Source organism: Leucoraja erinacea, chromosome 2 (assembly GCF_028641065.1).
Source record: "Leucoraja erinacea ecotype New England chromosome 2, Leri_hhj_1, whole genome shotgun sequence".
NCBI lineage: Eukaryota > Metazoa > Chordata > Chondrichthyes > Rajiformes > Rajidae > Leucoraja > Leucoraja erinaceus.
Genome location: NC_073378.1, coordinates 17,171,170 through 17,193,465, shown reverse-complemented (window position 1 = coordinate 17,193,465; position 22,296 = coordinate 17,171,170). Strand labels below are relative to the sequence as shown.

The 22,296-nt window shown below is 42.9% G+C and overlaps 1 protein-coding gene across 1 annotated transcript in view; it reads left to right on the top strand.

Annotated features, from left to right (window-relative positions):
• The first annotated feature begins 7,065 nt into the window (after positions 1-7,065).
• The window catches only part of LOC129707303 (myosin-IIIa-like), a 90,795-nt gene continuing 75,564 nt past the window's right edge, over positions 7,066-22,296 (top strand). The window contains exons 1-2 of the mRNA XM_055652244.1: positions 7,066-7,245; positions 15,156-15,290. Of these exons, the coding sequence (XP_055508219.1) occupies positions 7,078-7,245; positions 15,156-15,290 (303 nt within the window). The 5' untranslated portion in view covers positions 7,066-7,077. The remainder of the gene's footprint in view (positions 7,246-15,155; positions 15,291-22,296) is intronic.

The following is a 22,296-nucleotide window of genomic DNA, read 5'->3' as shown; positions in this document are numbered from 1 at the left end:
AGTCAAGTGTATCAGCATGCCTTTGTCTGAAGAGCGGGGGTAGACATTTACACTGGGTTTACTCCCTCTGTCCTCATCAGTTTCTTAAATTACTTTTAAGTTTCTCCTTGGGAGGCACAGAACACATTGAGATAGAGTGTTCCAGTAACTTTCCTGATGAGACAGAGCACAGGAAGGAGATAGAGAACTTAGTAACATGGTGTCAGGACAATAACCTCTCCTCAATGTCAGTGAGACGCAGACGATAGTTATTAACTTTAGGAAGCATGGTGGACATTCCCCAGTCAACATCAATAATGCTCAATTGGAGATGTTTGAGAGCTTTAAGTACCTTGGCGTTAATATTGACAATAATCTGGCCTGAACCAACCACGACGATGTGATAGTGAAGAAGACACACCAACGCTATTTCCTGAGGACACCAAGGAAATTTGATATGTCGCTAGTGACTCTTACAAACCTCTACAGATGTACCTTGGAGAGCATACTGGTTCAATGGCACTTTATTTTTACATGTCCCGAGGTACAGCGAAATTCATTTTTGTATACAGTTCAGTACAAGTCTCTGTACATAAGAACATACATTGATACATCTTAGATAAGCAGTTGCATCACCAGACTCAGGAACAGCTTCTTCCCCACCATTACCATGCTTCTAATCAGACATTACGTAAGCTAGGGCACTTCCAATTCACCTCGACCCCATCATGAACATTGGAATTTGTCTATGATTGATTAGTAGGACTGGATGTTACAATCCCTAATATTCACTAGAATTGACATTCTTGGGTATGACCACTAGGTGAATTTGCTAACAATCAGACACATCTTCAGTTGTGTACCTCAACGTCACTGGGTGTTTCGGCTTTTTATCACAAGACACCTTCAGTCGAGGCAGGCCCACCGCAGGTTGATCAGACCTGGGTGTGTGTCTTATTATTAGCCTCTAGATGGTCATGTGGCAGCCCAGACAGCATCTTTCCTTTTCAGCCACAGCTAGTGACTGCTCCATTCGGCGGCATTGGCAAGTTCTTTTATTGTCCCTTTGTGCCTGCCCTTTGACTCCTACTTCCCTCAGGAGCCTTGTGGTGGAACTGGCTACAAAGCCCCTGCACCCCACCTCCACTGGACACACCCTTACCCTCCAACCTCTCTCCTCTGCCTCTGCTGCAAGATTTGAATATCAAAGCTTTTTCCTTTCATAAGCCTCGTCCACAGCCTCCTCCCAGGGGACCGTCAGCTCAATGATGAAAACACGCCGACAGGAGTTGGACCAGAGAACAAGGTCTGGTCGCTGGAACTCAAGCACGGCAATGCTGGGAACTATATTTTTCACAATGTATCTTCCCCTTTGCTCTATCTATTGCACTTGAATTTGACGATCGTATTTATGTATGGTATTATCTGACCTTTTTGGATAGCATGCAAAGCAAAATCTTTCACAGTACCTCGGTGCACATGACAATGATAAACCTAATCCTAACCCTATAATTAACACTTTAAGCTACTGGAGGACAGCCAGTAGTTTGAACTAACAGAGATACTTTATTTATAAAATAACACAAATTGTACACATCTACGCTTCTTTCAGTGATTTCTTTGACAGAGTTGGATAGCTTCAGCCTGCTTCATAATTGAACAATTTGTGTATGTATGCAGAGAGTTTGAGTTTAGTGTATTGTCACGTGTACTGAGGTTCAGTGAAAAGCTTCTGTTGCGTGCTAGCCAGTCAGCGGAAAGACAATCATGATTACAATCGACCCGTCCACAGTGTCAAAGGGAATAACGTGAATAATGCAAGATAAAGCCAGTAAAGTTCAATCAAAGATAGTCCGAGAGTCTCCAATGGGGTAGATAATAGTTCAGGACTGCTCTCTAGTTGTGGTAGGATTAAATAGAAACATAGAAAATAGGTGCAGGAGTAGGCCATTCGGCCCTTCGAGCCTGCACCGCCATTCAATATGATCATGGCTGATCATCCAACTCAGTATCCTGTACCTACCTGCCTTCTCTCCATACCCCCTGATCCCTATAGCCACAAGGGCCACATCTAACTACCTCTTAAATATAGCCAATGAACTGACCTCTACTACCTTCTGTGGCAGAGAATTCCACAGGTTCACCACGCTCTGTGTGAAAAATGTTTTTCTCATCTCGGTCCTAAAAGATTTCCCCCTTATCCTTAAACTGTGACCCTTGTTCTGGACTTCCCCAACATCGGGAACAATCTTCCTGCATCTAGCCTGTCCAACCCCTTAAGAATGTTGTAAGTTTCTATAAGATCCGCCCTCAATCTTCTAAACTCTAGCGAGTACAAGCCGAGTCTATCCAGTCTTTCTTCATATGAAAGTCCTGACATCCCAGGAATCAGTCTGGTGAACCTTCTCTATACTCCCTCTATGGCAAGAATGTCTTTCCTCAGATTAGGAGACCAAAACTGTACTCAATACTCCGGGTGTGGTCTCACCAAGACCCTGTACAACTGCAGTAGAACCTTCCTGTTCCTATACTCAAATTATTTTTGCTAACTATGAATGCTAACATACCACTTGCTTTCTTTACTGCCTGCTGCACCTGCATGCCTACTTTCAATGACTGGGGTACCATGACACCCAGGTCTCGTTGCATTTCCCCTTTTCCTAATCGGCCACCATTCAGATAATAGTCTACTTTCTATCTGCCACCAAAGTGGATAACATCACATTTATCCACATTATACTGCATCTGCCATGCATTTGCCCACTCACCCAGCCTATCCAAGTCACTTTGCAGCCTCCTAGCATCCTCCTCACAGCTAATACTGCCCCCCAGCTTTGTGTCATCCACAAACATGGAGATGTTGCATTCAATTCCCTCGTCCAAATCATTAATATATATTGGAAATAGCTGGGGTCCCAGCACTGAGCCTTGCAGTACCCCACTAGTCACTGCCTGCCATTGTGAAAAGGACCCGTTTACTCCTACTCTTTGCTTCCTGTCTGCCAGCCAGTTCTCTATCCACATCAATACTGAACCCCCAATACCGTGTGCTTTAAGTTTGTATACAGCTGGAAAGAAACAGTCCCTGAATCTGAAGTTGTGTGTTTTCACACATCTATACTTTTTGCCCGATGGGAGAGTGGAGAAGAGAGAGTGGCCAGGGTGCAACTCGTCATTGATTATGCTGGTGGCCTTGCTGAGGCAACGTGAGGTATAAATGGAGTCAATGGAAAGGAAATTGGTTTGTGTGATCGTCTGGGCTGTGTCCACAATTCTCTGCAATTTCTTGAGATCTTGGATGGAGCTGTTCCCAAACCATGCTGTGATGCATCCCAATAAAATGCTTTCTACGGCGCATCTGTAGAAGTTGGTGAGAGTTGTTGGGGGCAGGCTGATCTTCCTAAGCCTTCTATGGAAGTAGAGGGGTTGGTGTGCTTTCTAGGCCATTGCTTCAATACGGGTGGTCCAGGAGAAGTTCTTGGAATCTCCGATGAATGTTAAGCTTTCATCTATCTCGACTTTGGTGCTGTCAATGCAAACCAGGCTATATGTACCGCTTTGCTTCCTGAAGTCTCCTTTGTCTTGCTGACATTGAGAGAAATGTTGTTTTCTTGACACCAGGCCACGAGGTTCTCAATCTCCTTCCTGCACTCCATCTCATCATTATTTGATATCCGGTCCCCAATGGTGGTGTTGTCCATTAATTTATAGAGCTGTTATATAGTTGGTCACACGCTGCTATTATTAGGGAAAATTGTTGAGGGATACACACTTATTATTTAATAAGCCACATATTTCACAATATTGAGCCACATATTGTTTCTATTTATTATGTGTTTAGCTTAACATGTAAGTATTTAAAGAAGCTGCAGGCAAACTAAATACTACAGTGGGGAACAGACAGATTGCAAATTATTTTCACAAAAGTCATATCCAACTCCATTGGTAATTCTTAGAATAAATACAAAGGGATGCTCAGCTAGTCTAGCAGCACCTGTGGAGAGAGAGAACGCAAAGTAAGGGGCCTGTCCCACTGTACGAGTTCACCCAAGAGCTCTCCCCAGTTTAAAAAAAAAATCGAACACGTGGTAAGCATGTAGAATGTACGCAGCGGGTACGTCAGAGCTCTGGACGTCTCATAGCGGCTTGTAACACTAACGGCAGGTACTCGGGAAACGCGGTAAGCTCGGGAAGACTCGTGAAGATTTTTCGACATGTTGATTTTTCAACATGTTGAGAAATGTCCACGAGAGCCCCGAGTACCCACGAGTGGCTATTACCGTAATTCTCTGAGTTCGAATCAGGGGAAACTCGGGAGAACTCTTGAATTAGCTCGTAAAGTGGGACAGCCCCAATAAAGATGAAACTTTTTTTCTCTCTCCACAGTTCTTCAAGATGAAGGGCCCTGATCCGAAATATCGTCAGTCCATTTCCCACAACAAATGCGGCCTGACCCGTTGAGTTCCTCCAGCAGTTTGCTTTTTGTTCAAGATTCCAGCATCTGCCGTCTCTTGAGACCACAACTTCCCTTCATTCTAAAATTGAGAATGTTAGATGTAAAAACCGAAACAGTTAAAGTTGCTCGACAGCTGAAGATTTATAATCTCACAGAATAGACGCAGTGTTGTTAAAGGTAAATGTATTTCAGCTACTTCTTCCATGTCGCCTTTCTTTTCCCCACTTGAAAAATCTCCCAAGCTATAAATCATCGGGCAGATAGCTTTGTCTTCATTTCTAAGAGATTTACATAGAAACCATAGACATAGAAAATAGGTGCAGGAATACGCCATTCAAGCCTGCATCGCCATTTGATATTATCATGGCTGATCATCCAACTCAGTATCCCATACCTGCCTTCTCTCCATACCCCCTGATCCGTTTAGCCATAAGGGCCACATCTAACTCCCTCTTAAATATAGCCAATGAACTGGCCTCAACTACCTTCTGTGGCAGAGAATTCCACAGATTCACAACTCTCTGTGTAAAAAATGATTTTCTCATCCTAAAAGACTTCCCTCTTTATCCTTAAACTGTGACCCCTAGTTCTGGACTTCCCCAACATCGGGAACAATCTTCCTGCATCTAGCCTGTCCAACGCCTTAAGAATTTTGTAAGTTTCTATAAGATCCCCCCTCATTCTTCTAAATTCTAGCGAGTACAAGCCGAGTCTGTCCAGTGACTATCCAGTGACAGTGATTTGAGTAAATAAGAACCATGTCAACCTCATAAAACAGTATTTGACGGTTCTGGAAATCAGTTCAGTTAATCCCACACCCGGTTGCTAACCATTTTAACTCCACTTCCCTTGTCCAAGACTTTTCTGTCCTGGGCCCCATCCATTGCTAGAATGAAGCCACACACAAACTGGAGGAACAGCATCTCATATTCTGCTTGGGTAGCTTAAAAACGAACAGTATGGACGTTAAATTGAATTCTTCAATTTAATGTCACTAAAGGCCCCTCCCTTTCTTCTCCCAAGCTCTCCCCCCCTACCACCCCCTGCCCCCCTTCTCACCTGTGTCCCATTTGGACAAGCACCTATTCTCCCCTCCACCACCCCTTCTATTGCATTACTTCCTTTAGCTTCACAATTCGCAACCAATTCTTTAGTCTCACACCTTCTGTCTCATCATCTCTGGCCATTGGCTGAACATCTGCCTATCAAATCAGTCTGAAGAAGGGTCCCAACCCAAAATGTTAGCTATCCATGTTCTCCAAAGAATGCTGCCTAACCAATGACTTATTCCAGCACTTTGTTTTTTTTTGTAAATCAGGATCTGCATTTAATCCCATGCCCCCGATCTTTCCCCAGATGTTTCTCGAGAATCCATGCAGGACAGTGCATAGATCCTTTGAGTTTAACTCAATTCATGTTATCATTGGCTGCAGCCTCATTAATTCCCAAGATGCAAGCATGGGTGCAGCTGCCACTAAGCCACCAGTTGCAGTATTCCAACTATTTCTGCCCAAAATGTTGTTGCAACTGTGCATTAGTCTATCACCTGATTATGACTTTATATTTGCACAACACTTTGAATGGAGACTTTCATATTAAGAAAGACTGGATAGACTTGGCTTGAACTCACTAGAATTTAGAAGATTGAGGGGGGATCTTATAGAAACTTACAAAATTCTTAAGGGGTTGGACAGGCTAGATGCAGGAAGGTTGTTCCCAATGTTGGGGAAGTCCAGGACAAGGGGTCACAGTTTAAGGATAAAGGGGAAATCCTTTAGGACCGAGATGAGAAAAACATTTTTCACACAGAGAGTGGTGAATCTCTGGAACTCTCTGCCACAAAAGGTAGTTGAGGCCAGTTCATTGGCTATATTTAAGAGGGAGTTAGATGTGGCTAAAGGGATCAGGGGGTATGGAGAGAATGCAGGTACGGGATACTGAGTTGGATGATTAGCCCTGATCATAATGAATGGCGGTGCAGGCTCGAAGGGCCGAATGGCCTACTCCTGCACCTATTTTCTATGTTTCTATGTTTCTATGATGAGACAATAGTAAGTGATGGACATCTCATGTGGTGTCCAGAGCCCAATGTGGTTATCTTAGTGTTTCTACCGAGAAGGTGATGGCTGATTCCATTTCATGTCAACCAACATTAACATGGACAAGGTCACAACCAACATTAACATGGACAAGGTCACAAGTATCTTATCACAGGAATCTGGTTATTGAATATACTATTTTTCCAATGAGTACAAAGCAGTTTGGACGAAGATAGATCAGCTATGATTGAAGATAGATCCACCGTGATTGAATGGCAGAGTAGACTGGATGTGCTGAATGGCCTAATTTTGCTCCTACAACTGATGAACGCATGTGTGTGTACGTATATATATATATGTGCGTGTGTGTGTGTGTGTGTGTGTGTGTGTGTGTGTGTATATGACACATCATTGATAAACGATGCACCAAAATGACCACGGAGTGTTGAATGTTCATTACAGATAGATTACATTTCGATCTTCTGTCCTTGATCATTGATTTCGGTTGAAAATACAATTTTATTTGTTGGATAAAATATTAGCCTAGATTAAATGTACTTTGTCATTTCTTTTCCCTTGTTGATCAGGAGGTCGCATTTAGGGATGTTCCCGCTAACTGGAAAGGCGATCATCTTCGACAACTTCCCTGATCCATCCGATACATGGGAGATCATTGAAACCATTGGCAAAGGAACATATGGAAAAGTCTTCAAAGTACTAAACAAGAAAAATGACAGCAAAGCCGCAGTTAAGATTCTGGACCCAATTCATGTGAGTAAATGTGCTGATGTTTGCAGTGTTCTACCTTCTTTATAATCTTCCCAAGCCCTTCCAAATGTAATTGGACAGGCCATTATCCACATAATTCTCCCTTCATGCGTAATGACTGATGAAACACACATAAGGTTGCTATATTACAACAGAGAGGCAAGATTGCTGATTGTCTTCGGGATTTACTGCCTAGGTCTGAACAAAAGAGCAAAACCTGTTCCGAGCTAGATATCATATTATTACTATTGATTCCACTTCCCTGCAGTTTGCTGTAACAGAAGTCATTTCAGCATTTATTTCCATTTGTTTCAGTCATTCTCCGGAATAATGATCTGACATTGATTCATACCTAGAACTGGCTGGAAGGTAGTAATAAAACAAGTGTCCAATGCAAAAGTGATTCATGTTGGAATTGATGCAGGATTTTACTTTATTGGGAAATCTCTGAGAAAAGCCAGCGTCAATAGTGCAGAACATCATCAATGATAGATTGTAATAGGACAGGATCATAAACACAATGAAGGTAGCATTATGTTTTTACATAAAAACATCTCAGTTATTGGACAAGTAGTTGTAGAAATCATTTTCGGGACAATTTACAGAGATCAATTAACCTACAAACCCACACATCTTTGGGATGTGAGAGGAAACTGATTGTATTGGGAAGGGTGATTATAGGGTGATGGGTTGTATATATGACTAAGATACTGTATATGGTGTACATATAGCTGCTATATTTGTATAAGATAATTATAAGCAGTTGAATAAGGGGTGGGAATTAATAAGCTTTGGCTTCTTCCTGCTCCTTTTCGGACACATACGATTTCATTTATTTATAGATATTGTTTATAAATATATTTTATAAATACTTTATAAATATTCTTGTTTTGTTTTTTGTACGCTGTTTCACATTTGTTTTTTATTCTTTTATTCTGTTCGAAATAAAGAATTAAATAAATAAATAAATAAATGAAAACCAGAGAATCCTGAAGACACTGACTCAATCATAGGGGGAACATGCAAACCACACTCAGATAGCACCCGAGCTCGACTGAACCTGGGTCTCATATGCAGTGAGGCACAGCTCTACCAGCTACACCATTGTGCTGCCATCGGAAGACAAGGGCAGCGTAAATGGTAGGCCCTTGTGGAGTGTTGAGGAACATTTGGCCGCGTTTGGCTCAGTACTGAGTTCTGATCGGCATACTGCAGGAAAGATGTCATTAAACTGCAGAGGGTGCAGAGGAGATTTATGAGTGTGTCGCCAGGTTTGGAAGTATTGAGTTACAGTGAAAGACTGGAGCTTGGGTTTTTTTCCCACTGGAGTGTAGCAGACCAATGTAGACAGTCCCACTTAGCCGATTTTACCAAGTTGCCGGCAGTCGCCTGAAGAACCGACAACTGGAACAGAGACAGAGACAGAGACAGAGACAGAGACAGAGACACACACGCACACGCACACACACACACACACACACACACCGCTTCCTTCACCGGCCCGTTATGCACAGGGCAACGGGGGGACGCTGTCTGACAAATTCACAAAGCCAAGGTGACACAGACACACATCCCGACAACAGGAAGATTGGCGTTGTACACTAAAGCACACACACACAATGGGGGGGGACAGGGGGGGGAAAGGAGGGAGAAGGAATGGAGCCAATTTTTAAGAAGCCAGAGATACACGACTGTGAAGCTTGACGGACATTTAACATTACCTGCTTAGGCAACTGCTGCTTACGTTTTTTTTTCCCAGTGAGCCAATGAAATTCACCGGTCAGCAAAGATCTTATAGCGGAGCAAGATAGGCTACTCCTGCTAAATGCAATGGACTGACGTGTAGTACGCTATGGAGGGGATCATGGGCATTTTCAGGAGCACCTAGACTGGGGTTTGCGGGGCAACAGTTTGTGTGGGTCTGTCTGTCAGTGAAACTTCACAAGAATAAAATTTGATTCTGGTAATTGTCAAAAATCATTCTTTTTAAATGGCCAAGGCAATGTTTGAGTTGATTTTGTAGACAACACATCCCGATGAACAGGAAGATTGGCGTTGTAATTAGGATGGCTAAAGCACAGTTTATAAACGGAAGTTCTTTAAAACACACAATTATATTTCTTCTAAACCAATAATGAACTTTATTTCAGACTAGAGGGGAGAAATAAGGGGGGCACTCTCTCTCCCCGGAGGGCAGAATCTTGCCACTAAAATCTCTCCCCGTGGAGCCAACTTTTTAAGAAGCCAGAGATGCCACGACTGTGAAGCTTCTCTCGGCCCCGGCCCCCGCACTCTCTTCTAACATTACCTCTCTCCCGCTGCTTAGGCAACTCTCTCTCCCCGCTGCTTACGTTTTTTTTTTGCCCAACTGCGGGTCCAGGCCGGAAGCAAGAAGGAAATTCAAGATGCGGAACAAGATGGCGGAGTCAGCTTGCTAAAATGTGTCCTGTAATCACCCATGAAACCGCCCATGAGTGTACCTCACGTTTGCGTGAGAGTAACCTATCTTGCTTCGCTCTAAGATCTTTGCCGGTCAGCACTGGCTACAACCTACGAGAACCTACGACCTCCTGGCAACCCACTAGGACCTCCTGGTGACCCACCAACGGCACGAGAATTCTCGCTACTCTCCATGGCAGCCTCATTCTGGTCACCGCTAATTTTTTAACATGCGGCGACCATAAGGAGGCTGCGACTAGTTCCTAGAATGTGGGAACTCCTCACGAGCATGAAGGCGACTCGCCAGCAACCACCCGCGAACATGTGATGACCATGTGGCGACTGCAGAGTTTCCTGCAGTCGCCTAAAAAGTCACCTAAGTGGGATAGGCCCATGAGGGATAACCTTATAGTAGTTTTATAAAATCATGTAGGGCATGGATATGGTGAACAACCATAGGCTCATCAGCAACAACGATGAGTCGGCCTATAGGGAGGAGGTCCAGCTCCCAGCAGCATGGTGCGCTGATAACAACCTGGCCCTTAACACTAAGAAGACCAAGGAGCTCATTGTGGACTACAGAAGGTCTAGGGGCGGCACGCACACCCCCATCCATATTAACGGGACGGAGGTGGAACGTGTTTCCAGCTTCAGGTTTCTGGGGGGTCAACATCTCCGATGACCTCTCTTGGACCCACAATACCTCAACTCTGGTCAAGAAGGCTCACCAGCGTCTCTTCTTCCTGAGGAGACTGAAGAAGGTCCATCTGTCTCCTCAGATTCTGGTGAACTTGATTTTACCGCTGCAACATCGAGAGCATCCTTACCAACTGTATCACAGTATGGTATGGCAACTGCTCTGTCTCCGACCGGAAAGCACTGCAGAGGGTGGTGAAAATTGCCCAACGCATCACCGGTTCCTCGCTCCCCTCCATTGAGTCTGTCCAGAGCAAGCGTTGTCTGCGAAGGGCGCTCAGCATCGTCAAGGACTGCTCTCACCCCAACCACAGACTGTTTACCCTCCTCCCATCCGGGAGGCGCTACAGGTCTCTCCGTTGCCGGACCAGCAGGTTCAGGAACAGCTTCTTCCCTGCGGCTGTTACACAACTTAACTCTGCACCTTGGTGATTGCCAGTCACCCCCTCCCCCGGACACTCCTTCCCCCAGAAAAATTGCACTACTATGACTGTATGTACGTATATATATTTATTGCTCATTATTCTAAGTTTGCTCTTCTGGGTGAGATGCTAACTGCATTTTGTTGTCTCTGTACTGTACACTGCACAATGACAATAAAGATTTAATCTGAATCGGTAGAAGAGTCGAAAACTAGAGGGCATAGGTTTAAGGTGAGGGGGAAAATTTAACAGGAACTGGAGGAGCAAGTTTTTCCACATGAAGAGTGGTGCACATACAGTATGGAATGAACCACCAGAGGAAATGGTGCTGCTGGAACAATTATGTTTAAGAGTTTAATATTTAAGAGTCACTTGGATGGGTACATGGACTGGTAAGGATGAATGCACACAATCTTTTCCCAAGAGATGTGGAATTAAGAGATAACCAAGAGGGAAAAAATTTGACCGGGACCCGAGGAGCAATGATTTTACACTGAGTTCATGGACAGGCTGCCAGAGGAAGTAATTGAAGCAGGTACAATAACAACATTTAGAAGATAAAACATAGTACATAGAACCGTACAGCATAGGAACAGAACCTTGTTTGTGAAAAGCTTTGTTTTGCATGCTTACAATAAAATCAGATAATACTATACACAAATACAATCAAGCCAAACTCAAATATAATAGGTGGCGCAAAGGGAAAGATACAGAGTGCAGAATGAAGTTCTCACCAATGCAGCGCACCAGTTACATAGAGAACGAATCAATGTCCAATGTCCACAATGAGGTATAGATGAATTGAACTGTACCCTAGCTTATGGTAGGAAAGAGAAAGCAGTCCAATTCTATAAATAGGTGTAAGAAAGAAGTGAGCTTTGTCTTCATTCTTACCATTCTCGATAATTACCACCCAATAAATTGTCTTTTATTTTCACATGAAAATTCACCATATTGCAAAGATTAATATGGGTGTCAGGAATTATGGGGAGTAGCCAGAAGAACAGGGTTGAGAGAAAAAGATATTGAATGGTGGAGTAGACTTGATGGGCCAACTGGTCTAATTCTGCTTCTATAACTTAGGAAGTTTTGGAGCAAGGATGGTTGATTAAGGATGAGACGTTTACACTACTCCCAATTCCCATCATCTCCCTCCAGTTTCTGTCACTCACCTACGAAACAGGGCAAATTGTGGTGTATGGCTTTGGGATGTGGGAGGAGGCCCATGCGGTCACAGAGAGGACGTGCAAGGTCCGAATGGTTAACACAGGAGTTCAAAATCACACCAAGGTTGCTGGAGCTGCCTTACCTTTATAGCCAAGAAGTAGCTCTTCTACCTTTATAGTTTAAACGTTTATTATTATTATTATTATTGTCACAGTGAAAAGTTCTGTTAAATCATACCCTGAAGTACAACAATACACAAGTAGATCCTCATCACGATCAGCACTCGCTTTAAGACATTTCTTCAGCATTTTTATTCGCCAAAAGCACCAGTTCCCACAAAAGGGTTTTCAAAAAATGTGATCATTTGAATGTGTCTACTAATTAAATTTATTTCTGAGACCTAATTAAACTTGCAAATAGTGTACCTATTTGTGACAACATTGGTGCTATTAACCTCTATATTCTGTGTCAGTGCAATCACCCCGCAAACAAATGCTTTAACAGGGCACACTTTGTACTGTCTGAGCTGTTGAATGGGTCAATTTACCACTGCTGAAGGGAGTAACTGACCGTGGCTCTATTAAAAACACATTTGGGCTATGGTTACATTACTATTATTTTGTATCCGGGGATGAAGATTTTCTAAAAGTCAAATATATTCATCAGAAAACAGGTTTTCAGTCTAACTCCCAAACTAGTGAACCGAGGATACAGTCATCATCAACCATCAACATACAGTAACTAAGTACTTCTTAATTTCTTCCAGATATTGTAAAGGGTGCCTTGGTTGCTTTGGGCTGCTCTGGCTGCGGTACTAAAGGCTGCATTGCTCTTAGAGTCATAGAGTGATACAGTGTGGAAACAGGCCCTTCGGCCCAACTTGCCCACACCGGCCAACATGTCCCAGCTACACTAGTCCCGCCTGCCAGCATTTGGTCCATATCCCTCCAAACCTGTCCTATCCATGTATGTGTCTAACTGTTTCTTAAATGTTGGGATAGTCCCAGCATCAACTACCTCTGCTGCAGTTTGTTCCATCCATTAACCACTGTGTGAAAAAGTTACCTCAGATTCCTATTAAATCTTTTCCCCTTCACCTAAAACCTATGTCCTCTGGTCCTTGGATCAACATTTAAAACAACATTTTAAAGATATGTGAACGGGGACATGGATAGGAATGGTTTTGAGGTATATGGATCAAACATGGATAAATGGGATTAGCCTAGCCATCATCTTGATCGCCAGTGAGCCAGAGGGCCAGATTCCATGCTCTATAATGGCTTTATAACTCTATGACATGCAATAGTTACAGCAAATAAGCATATTAAACTACAATGTATACTACAACATACCAGCATGAAATTGAGTGTATCAGAAATTACTGTTGTTTAGCTAATTTTTGTTTCACTGCAGGAATCAAACAGAAGTTTGGTAAGGGACACATTTGCATGTTAACAACGTCTGAGAAATGTACTCTTGAAATTTGAATAACATAAGCTCTTGTAGCAAGCCCATTAAAATATCTGTGTCTAGATTACCACAAAGTTGGAGTTGGTTAGTTGTTCACAATTTTTATATCGCAGCCAAATCTTCCAAAACACAGTCTTTTGATGAATAAATTCTTTATTGTTGATGAAAAACAATAAGATACATCCAACTTCTTCCGACTCATTACTATAATCTTCATCGAACTCCAGCTTAACGCTTTAAACATTAGTAAACTCCTTGTGAATCCATATACTTTGCATGGTCAAAGGGTAAACCTTCTCCATGCTGGTCCTAAACTAAACTAAAAACTAACCTTCTGCGCAAGAAACAGCCCCAAACCCGCCCAAAAATACTTCATAAATCATCCCACCCACAATATAACGGGCAGTCTAAAATTTAAAGACACATGCCATCATCAATGACACACAAAACAAGCCAAATGGCCACTACAGCAATATCAGTCAAGTAATAGAGCATGTAGCCATATCTAGATGAAATGGAGAAGTAAAGGCAGATGTTATAGGTGGAGCTTTTGCTGCACTGCTAGACGATATCTGAAAATCGTACATCAGTCATATAAATATGGGGTGGTGGGGGAATCAATGTTTAAAACAACATTTAAAATACATTTTCAGGGCAACACAGTGGCGCAGCGGTAGAGTTTCTGCCTTACAGCGCTGGAGACCCGGGTTCGATCCCAACTACGGGGACTGTCTGTACGGAGTTGTACATTCTCCCTGTGACTGCATGGGTTTTTTTTTCCAAGATCTTCAGTTTCCTTCCACACTCCAAAGACGTACAGATTTGTAGGTTAATTGGCTTTGTGTATGTGTAAATTATCCCTAGTGTGTGTAGGATAGTGTTAATGTGTGGAGATCACAGGTCGCCAAGGACTCGGTGAGCCGAAGGGCCTGTTTCTGTGCTGTATCTCTAAACTAAACAAAACATGTAGACAGGCACATGGTAGAATAATACATGGAAGGAGAGCTACTGTGTATGGATCAACAGTACAGCTTAAAAACATCTATATGGGCAAAGGAATAATACTAATAAAGGTCAGGTATGAGATGAGTTGAGTGAGTACAATTATAGCAAGAAACTGTCTAGATGACGTGGGAGGAGAATAGGAAGGTAAATGACATGAAGGTCCAGGAAGAGAATGAAGGACAGTTGCTCATGATGAAACTTGCAATTCCTCTTGGATCAATCTCACTGTTGTAAGTGGGGCAAACTTGTGCCCCTGTCCCACTTAGGAAACCTGAACGGAAACCTCTGGAGACACTGCGCCCCGCCCAAGGTTTCCGTGCAGTTCCCGGAGGTTTTTGTCAGTCTCCCTACCTGCTTCCACTACCTGCAACCTCCAGCAACCACCTGCAACCTCCGGGAACCGCACGGAAACCTTGGGTGGGGCGCAAAGTCTCCAGAGGTTTCCGTTCAGGTTTCCTAAGTGGGACAGAGGCATCAGTTTGGAGGGTTTGCAGGGTTTAAAGCTGGGCAAGTATTTGAGAGTCAACAGCCTACCCGTTTAAAGTGAAGAATGCAGCAAAAGAAATATCTTCCTTGTGCTCAAACTTCAAAGTGGGGGCTGAGCTTTCAATGTTTGGAGACACGAAAAATTATTATGAAGAAAACAAGAAAATAGTGTTGGGCAGATTTCACACAGAATATTTCAAATATGTTAATCCTTTTTATTTACCTTAGGATATTGATGAAGAAATCGAGATTGAGTACAATATCCTCCAAGCACTCTCGGATCACGAAAATGTTGTCAAGTTCTATGGAATGTACCATAAGAAGGACGTGAGGAATAAACATCAGCTTTGGCTTGTACTAGAGGTAGGAATTCTTGTGTTTACAGAAACTAATCCCTGATACTCTTTCCTGTTTGCAGCCCAATCTGAATTCTATGCAATTGATTGATTATATTTTATCTTAATGAGTATCGGTGTATAACTTATTGAATGATATTGAGGAAAGCCATTCATTGCATTAGAGAAAGAATGAAAAATAATTCATACTACACTGGAATTTGCCATGGATTTTTTTACATATACTCTAAATTGCTGTTAAATCAATAATTACTAGATTACAATGAAAACAATACAGTATTTTGTATTCTTATTTTTTAAATATAGTTTTTAATGGGCAGTATTATAAATAGGAGGTGTGTTGGAATATTTCCAACCAGCCCTGCTAACAGAACTCCATTCAAACAATTTGCTCCATGATTGATTGAAGATTCTGCAGTTTCTTTCCCATCGAGTCTACTCTGCCATTCAATCGTGGCTGATCCATCTTTCCCTTTCAACCCCACTAGGGGTGCCGTACGATTGGAAGCCCCGGCAACAGTCTGTCTGTTTTTTCGTCTTTAAAATTTTTTTTAGTGTGTGTTAAAAGTTCAGTAAATGTTCTCCGGTTTGTTTATGAGGGGGGAGGGGGTGGGAAAAAACGTTTTTTTTTCAGTTTCTTACCTTGCCGGAGATGAGATTATTTTGCGGATCACTTCACCGGTCGCTCTGCGGCCTACCATCGATGGATCAGGAGGCCTCTTCGGACTCACCTTGAGCGCCACCGCAGGCGTGGACTTAACATCGGAGTCAATCCCTTGCCTGGGGACTTTACCATCGCGAGCTCGCAGTCTGGGGAGAGGCCTAGTCGGAAGCTCCAACGTCGCGGAAGGTTCGACCAGCCCTGACCTAGGGTCCGATCTCCGAAGCGAGGGAGCTGACATCCCCCCGATGCAGGAGCTAATCGCACCGATGCAGAGGACCCAAACGTCGCTGGCTACGGGAGCCAAGATCTTCCCGTCAATGGAGGGCGGGAGAGCTAAGGGAAGAAATCTAAACTTTCGCCTTCCATCACAGTGGGGAATGTGGAGGAGTTACTGTGGTGGATGTTTATGATAAAATGTGTTTTGTGTGTTCTATTGCTTTTTATTTGTATGACTGACTTAGCAAATGAAATTCCTCGTTTGTTGCAAAACATACTTGGTTAATAAAGTATTATCATGATTTGATTGTTATTCTCCTGCCTTAAGTCATGTCATGAGGGATAGGAGTAGAATTAGGCCATTCAGCCCATCAAGCCTACTCCGCCATTCAATCATGCTGATCTATCTCCCCATAACCATAGACATCCTTACTAATCAAGAATCTATCACTCTCCACCTTAAAAATATCCATTGACTTGGCCTCCGTGGCAATCAATTCCATGGTTTATTTCTTGCTGATACATTATGAGGTCTTTTTAGAAATGCATCAGGAAATAATACACCTGCCTGAAACCTTGATGGTGTAGATTATTGTCATCTAATTATTAATGCAATTTAAAAAAAATGTTTGAGTGAAAGGAAGCAGCAACTAACCTTTGCTTTTGTAGATTTTTAACAACCCATTGATTGTTGAATTATATCAGTCGATTTCTTTATACTTTATGTTAAAAAAATCTTCATAACTTCTAAATGTTTAATCTCCTTCACTTGAAAGAGAATATAATAGTATTCTGTGGAACTATGATAGCACGTTGAATGCAATTATTATACAAACTAAATTCAATGGCTATTCTTGCTTTATAATTCAGCACATTTTAGCTAATTGTGATTTGATGAGCAAAGCTTCAGATACTGTCCCTTAATAAGCTATTTTCTGTGGATACATATAATTGCACAAACACAAAGCAACGGACCGAAAAGTGCAGAGCCGCAGCTGCTGGAAGTCTGAAATAATAAGATCAGACAACATCTATGGTGAGAGCAACTAAGTTAACATTTCTGGTCAAACACCATTCATTAGAACTTGGCAAAGTTGGGAAACAAGTATTTTTATGTTGCAGAGAAGGGGGTGTAGTGAAGAGAACACAGAGCATGTCTGTAATAGGGTGGGGACCAAGGCAGATGGTAAAGGAAATGGTATGATGGTGCCAGAGGAAAGAGGATGTAAGGTGTTTGTTAGTTACAAATGACCTACAGGAAGATGTCTACAGAAGCAGATTAATCCAATGTTCTAAAGACTCACAATCAGTTCCTGGGGACTGGAGGGTAGCTAATGTAACTCCACTTTTTAAAAAAGGAGGGAGAGAGAAAACATGAAATTATAGGCCAGTTGGCCTTACATCGGTAGTGGGGAAGATGCTTGAGTCGATTATTAAAGATGTAATAGCAGCGCATTTGGAAAGCAGTGACAAGATCAATCAAAGTCAGCATGGATTTATGAAGGGGAAATCATGCTTGACTAATCTTCTGCAATTTTTTGAGAATGCAACAAGGAATATGGATAAGGGAGAGCCAGTGGATGTCATGTATCTGGACTCCTAAAAAGCCCTGACAACGTTCCCAGACAACAACTTAGTGTGCAAAATTAGAGCACATGGTATTGGGGGTAGGGTATTGACATGGATAGAGAACAGGGCAAGACAGGAAGCAAAGAGTAGGAATTACTGGGTCCTTTTCAGGATGGCAGGCAGTAACTTGTGGGGTGCCGCAAGGCTCGGTGCTGGGACCCCAGTTATTTACAATATATATTAACAATTTAGACGAGGGAATTAAATGTAACATCTCCAAGTTTGCAGATGACACATAGCTGGATGGCAGTGTGAGCTACGAGGAGGATGCTATGAGGCTGCATGTTGATTTGAATAGGTTGGGTGAGTGGGCAGATGCATGGCAAATACAGTATAATGTGGATAAATGTGAGGTTATCCACTTTGGTGGCAAGAACATGAAGGCAGATTATTATCTGAATGGTGTCAGATAAGGAAAAAGGGAGGTGCTACAAGACCTGGGTGTGCTTGGATATCAGTCACTGAAAGTAAACATGCAGATACAGCAGGCAGTGAAGAAAGCTTAATTGCGAGAGGATTTGAGTTTAGGAGCAAGGAGGTCCTACAGCAGTTGTACAGGACCCTGGTGATACCGCACCTGGGGTATTGTGTGCAACTTTGGTCTCCTAATTTGAGGATGCACATTATTAGTGAGTGCTGTGTAGGTTCACCAGGTTAATTGCCGGGATGGCGAGACTGACAAATGATGAAAGAATGGGTCGACTGGGATTTAGAAGGATGAGAGGGTATCTTATAGAAACATATCAAATTAGTGAGTATCGGACAGGCTAGATGTAGGAAAAATGTTCCAGATGTTGGGGGGAGTCCAGAACCAGGGGTCACATTTAAGAATAAGGGGTAGGCCATTTAGGACCGAGATGAGGAAAAAAAATTCACCCAGAGAGTTGTGAATCAGTGGAATTCTCTGCACAGAATGCAGTGGACATCAATTCACTGGAAGTTCTCCAGAGAGAGTTAGATTTAGCACTTAGGGCTAAAGAAATCAAGGGAAATGGAGACAAAGCAGGAACGAAGCACTGATTTTAGATGGTCAGTCATGATCATTTTGAAGGGCAGAATGGCCTACTCCTGCACCTATTTTTCTATATTTGTATGTTTCTAATCCAAGACGAGACGCACCTTGGCCACTCCCTCTTCTCCCCTCTCCCATCGGGGAAAAGGTATGGAAGTGTGAAAGCGCACACCTCCAGATTTCTTCCCAGCTGTTATCAGACAACTGAACCATCCTACCACAACCAGAGTGCAGTGCTGAATTATTATCTACCTCATTGGTGACCCTCGGACTATCTTTGATCAGACTTTATGCTTTACCTTGCACTAAACGTTATTCCCGTTATGCTGTATACTGTAAATGACTCGATTGTAATCATGTATAACTGTGTGTTTTTTTTGTAAACCAGCATCTGCAGTTCCTTGTGTTGTAGATTTTAGCTACACTGTTTGTATTTATTTTCCTTCTACAAACATTTCAATTGCTTAACTTGACTGACTATTAATGGTTTTCAGCTTGCAAATCAAGTTTTAATCAATTGGAAACTACTAGCAGAAAACTGTATCTGTACTGATATCGTTTCCTCAAAAATGTATTTTACTCATGATATTACAGGTAATCTCAATATTACAGGTAATCTCAATGGGAAGCCAATTATCAGCAGCATGAACTCTAGGAAAAACAATATGATTTATACCTGTTTTGGAACATTATGTTAACTAGAAAGAATAACATCGCATTTTTGTCTTTATTTATTACAAATGATGCTTTTGCAAAGGAAGCTTTATTTTTTAAACGAGGACTATTCCGTTTTTTTTGCAACATCGCTAAAAAAATTAATTATCAAGCAATAATCTAATGTGCTAGATATCATTGTTCCCGATGTTGGGGAAGTCCAGAACAAGGGGTCACAGTTTAAGGATAAGGGGGAAATCTTTTAGGACCGAGATGAGAAAAACATTTTTCACACAGAGAGTGGTGAATCTCTGGAATTCTCTGCCACAGAAGGTAGTTGAGGCCAGTTCATTGGCTGTATTTAAGAGGGAGTTAGATGTGGCCCTTGTGGCTAAAGGTATCAGGGGGTATGGAGAGAAGGCAGGTACAGGATGCTGGGTTGGATGATCAGCCATGATCATATTGAATGGCGGTGCAGGCTCGAAGGGCCGAATGGCCTACTCCTGCACCTATTTTCTATGTTTCTATGTTTCTATCATTGTTTACAGCTACACGTGGCAGTGCACAATCAGAGGAACAGAATGGAGCAAATGTTTTGAAAATATATTTGTTCGTGGAATTTGGGTTATTTTCCTTGAATAGCCACTCAGACAGGGATCAGAGCAGCCAAGCCTTTATTCAATCAGTCTCAGTCAAGGTATACCTGTAATAGTGATGAGCTGGAAAAATCTCCCTTACAATCAAAATAAATTATGTTTTACATGTTTTAACACAATGTTTACAAGATTGATGCCAGGAATGAGTAGGTTAACCTATGATGAGCATTTGTCAGCACTGGGCCTGTACTCGCTGAGGTTTAGAAGAATGAGGGGGGACCTCATTGTATAGAATACTGAAAGCCTTGGATAGAGTAGATGTGGAGAGGATGTTTCTTGATTAGTACAGGTGTCAGAGGTTATGGGGAGAAAGCAGGAGAAGGTTAGGAAGGAGGGAGAGATAGATCAGCCACGATTGAATGGCGGAATAGATTTGATGGGCTGAGTGGCCTAATTCAACTCCTATCACTTATGACATGGCCTTATTAATCAGTATAGAGAAGAGAGAAAAAGAAAATGTGATGTATAGCAAATCCACTTCTAAACTTCTGTGTAATTATATCTATATGATAGTCACTAACAACAGCATTTGACAGCACTGGGCCTGTACTCGCTGGGGTTTGGAAGAATGAGGGGGGACCTCATTGAAACGTACGAATAGTGAAAGGCTTGGATAGAGTGGATGTGGAGAGGATGTTTCCACTAGTGGGAGAGTCTAGGACCAGAGGTCATAGACTCAGAATTAAAGGACGTTCTTTTAGGAAAGTGATGAGGAAAAATGTATTTAGTCAGAAGGTGATGAATCTGTGGAATTCTTTGCCACAGAAGTCTGTGAAGGCCAAGTCAGTGGATATTTTTAAGGCAGAGATAGATAGATTCTTGATCAATACAGGTGTCAGAGTTTATGCGGAGAAGGCAGGAGAATGAGGTTAGGAGGGAGAGATAGATCAGCCATGATTTAATGGCAGAGCTGACGTGATGGGCGGATTGGCCTAATTCTACTCCTATCATTGAAACATACAAAGGCTTGGATAGTGTGGATGTGGAGTGGATGTTTCCATTAGTGGGAGAGTCTAAAGGCTGGTTCTCACGTAGCGAGTTGAGACAAGAGGTACCCCGAGTGAAAGACTCGTGGTTGTGTACGAGATTGCAAGTGTATGATCAAGAGTTTAACGAGTTCCCACGGGTATGACAAGTTTGCCGTTTACGTCATTTCTGCGATGTTCCAAGTTTGTCTCCTGAGTTACTCTTGAGCCAATCCTGATTGAAGGTTTGTTTTAATAAGCAACAGTGTTATGTTTTAATAAACAACAGTGTTAAAGAAGACCTCTCCATCCTGTGGCTTTGTTTTCAAGACATAATTCAGAGCGGCCGCATCTATTGATGTGACCTACAAAGGGAAAATGCGCACCATCCAGTGCCAGAGCAGTTATACTTATGATTTGTTTGAAACACACAGGTTTGATATGTTTTAATTGAATTTACTGCCATGTATACACACTGCGGGGAGACGGGAGATTAAATCTTCGAATGTGGACGGATGTGCACATCAGATTGTTGTGAGACGGAGCTCAGGGTTCACCTCCTGAGTTGCTTCGTTGCCCAGGCGTGAGTTGAGATGGAGAGAGGTTGGGGGGGGGGGCATCATTAATCTTTCTGGGGTGACATGGCTCTTGGGTTAGGCTGGGATCATTCTCTGCAGGGTGATCTTAGTGCGGGAGACAAGTGCAGGATAGGTGTACTGACTGTGTGGGCTGAACTTTGGAAGTGATTGCCCACCAGTCTCAATAGCCGCTGTGTCTCCCTGTCCCTGGGATAGTAGGGGGCGATCAAACAGCACAATACCCCCCTCCCCCTCCACGGCAACATGAAGGGCAACGATCCCAAGGCTTTAGCGTCAGAAACAGCGGGCAGGCGACAATCACCTGCCATAACGCGAGAGAGATCATGCACTGTTGTAGGTCTCCTTTGCACGTCGGTGTTTCTGTCTTTCTCCACTCATTGTTGGCCCTATCTGTCACCACCCCCACCTACACCCCTCTACTTCTCGGCCATGTGTGTGACCCCTTCCCTCCCCTCTCCAGCTCCCCGCTCATTGCACCACCACGGGGTCTTTGCACTGTCTTCACATCGGCGATGCCAGCAGGTCAGTGCCAGTCGCCCTGGGGCAGTCGCTCCCTTCAGTTTCCCAGGGGGTCGGGACAGGGCTGGAGTTGGGAGGGAAAGGTGGGGGGTGGGGGGG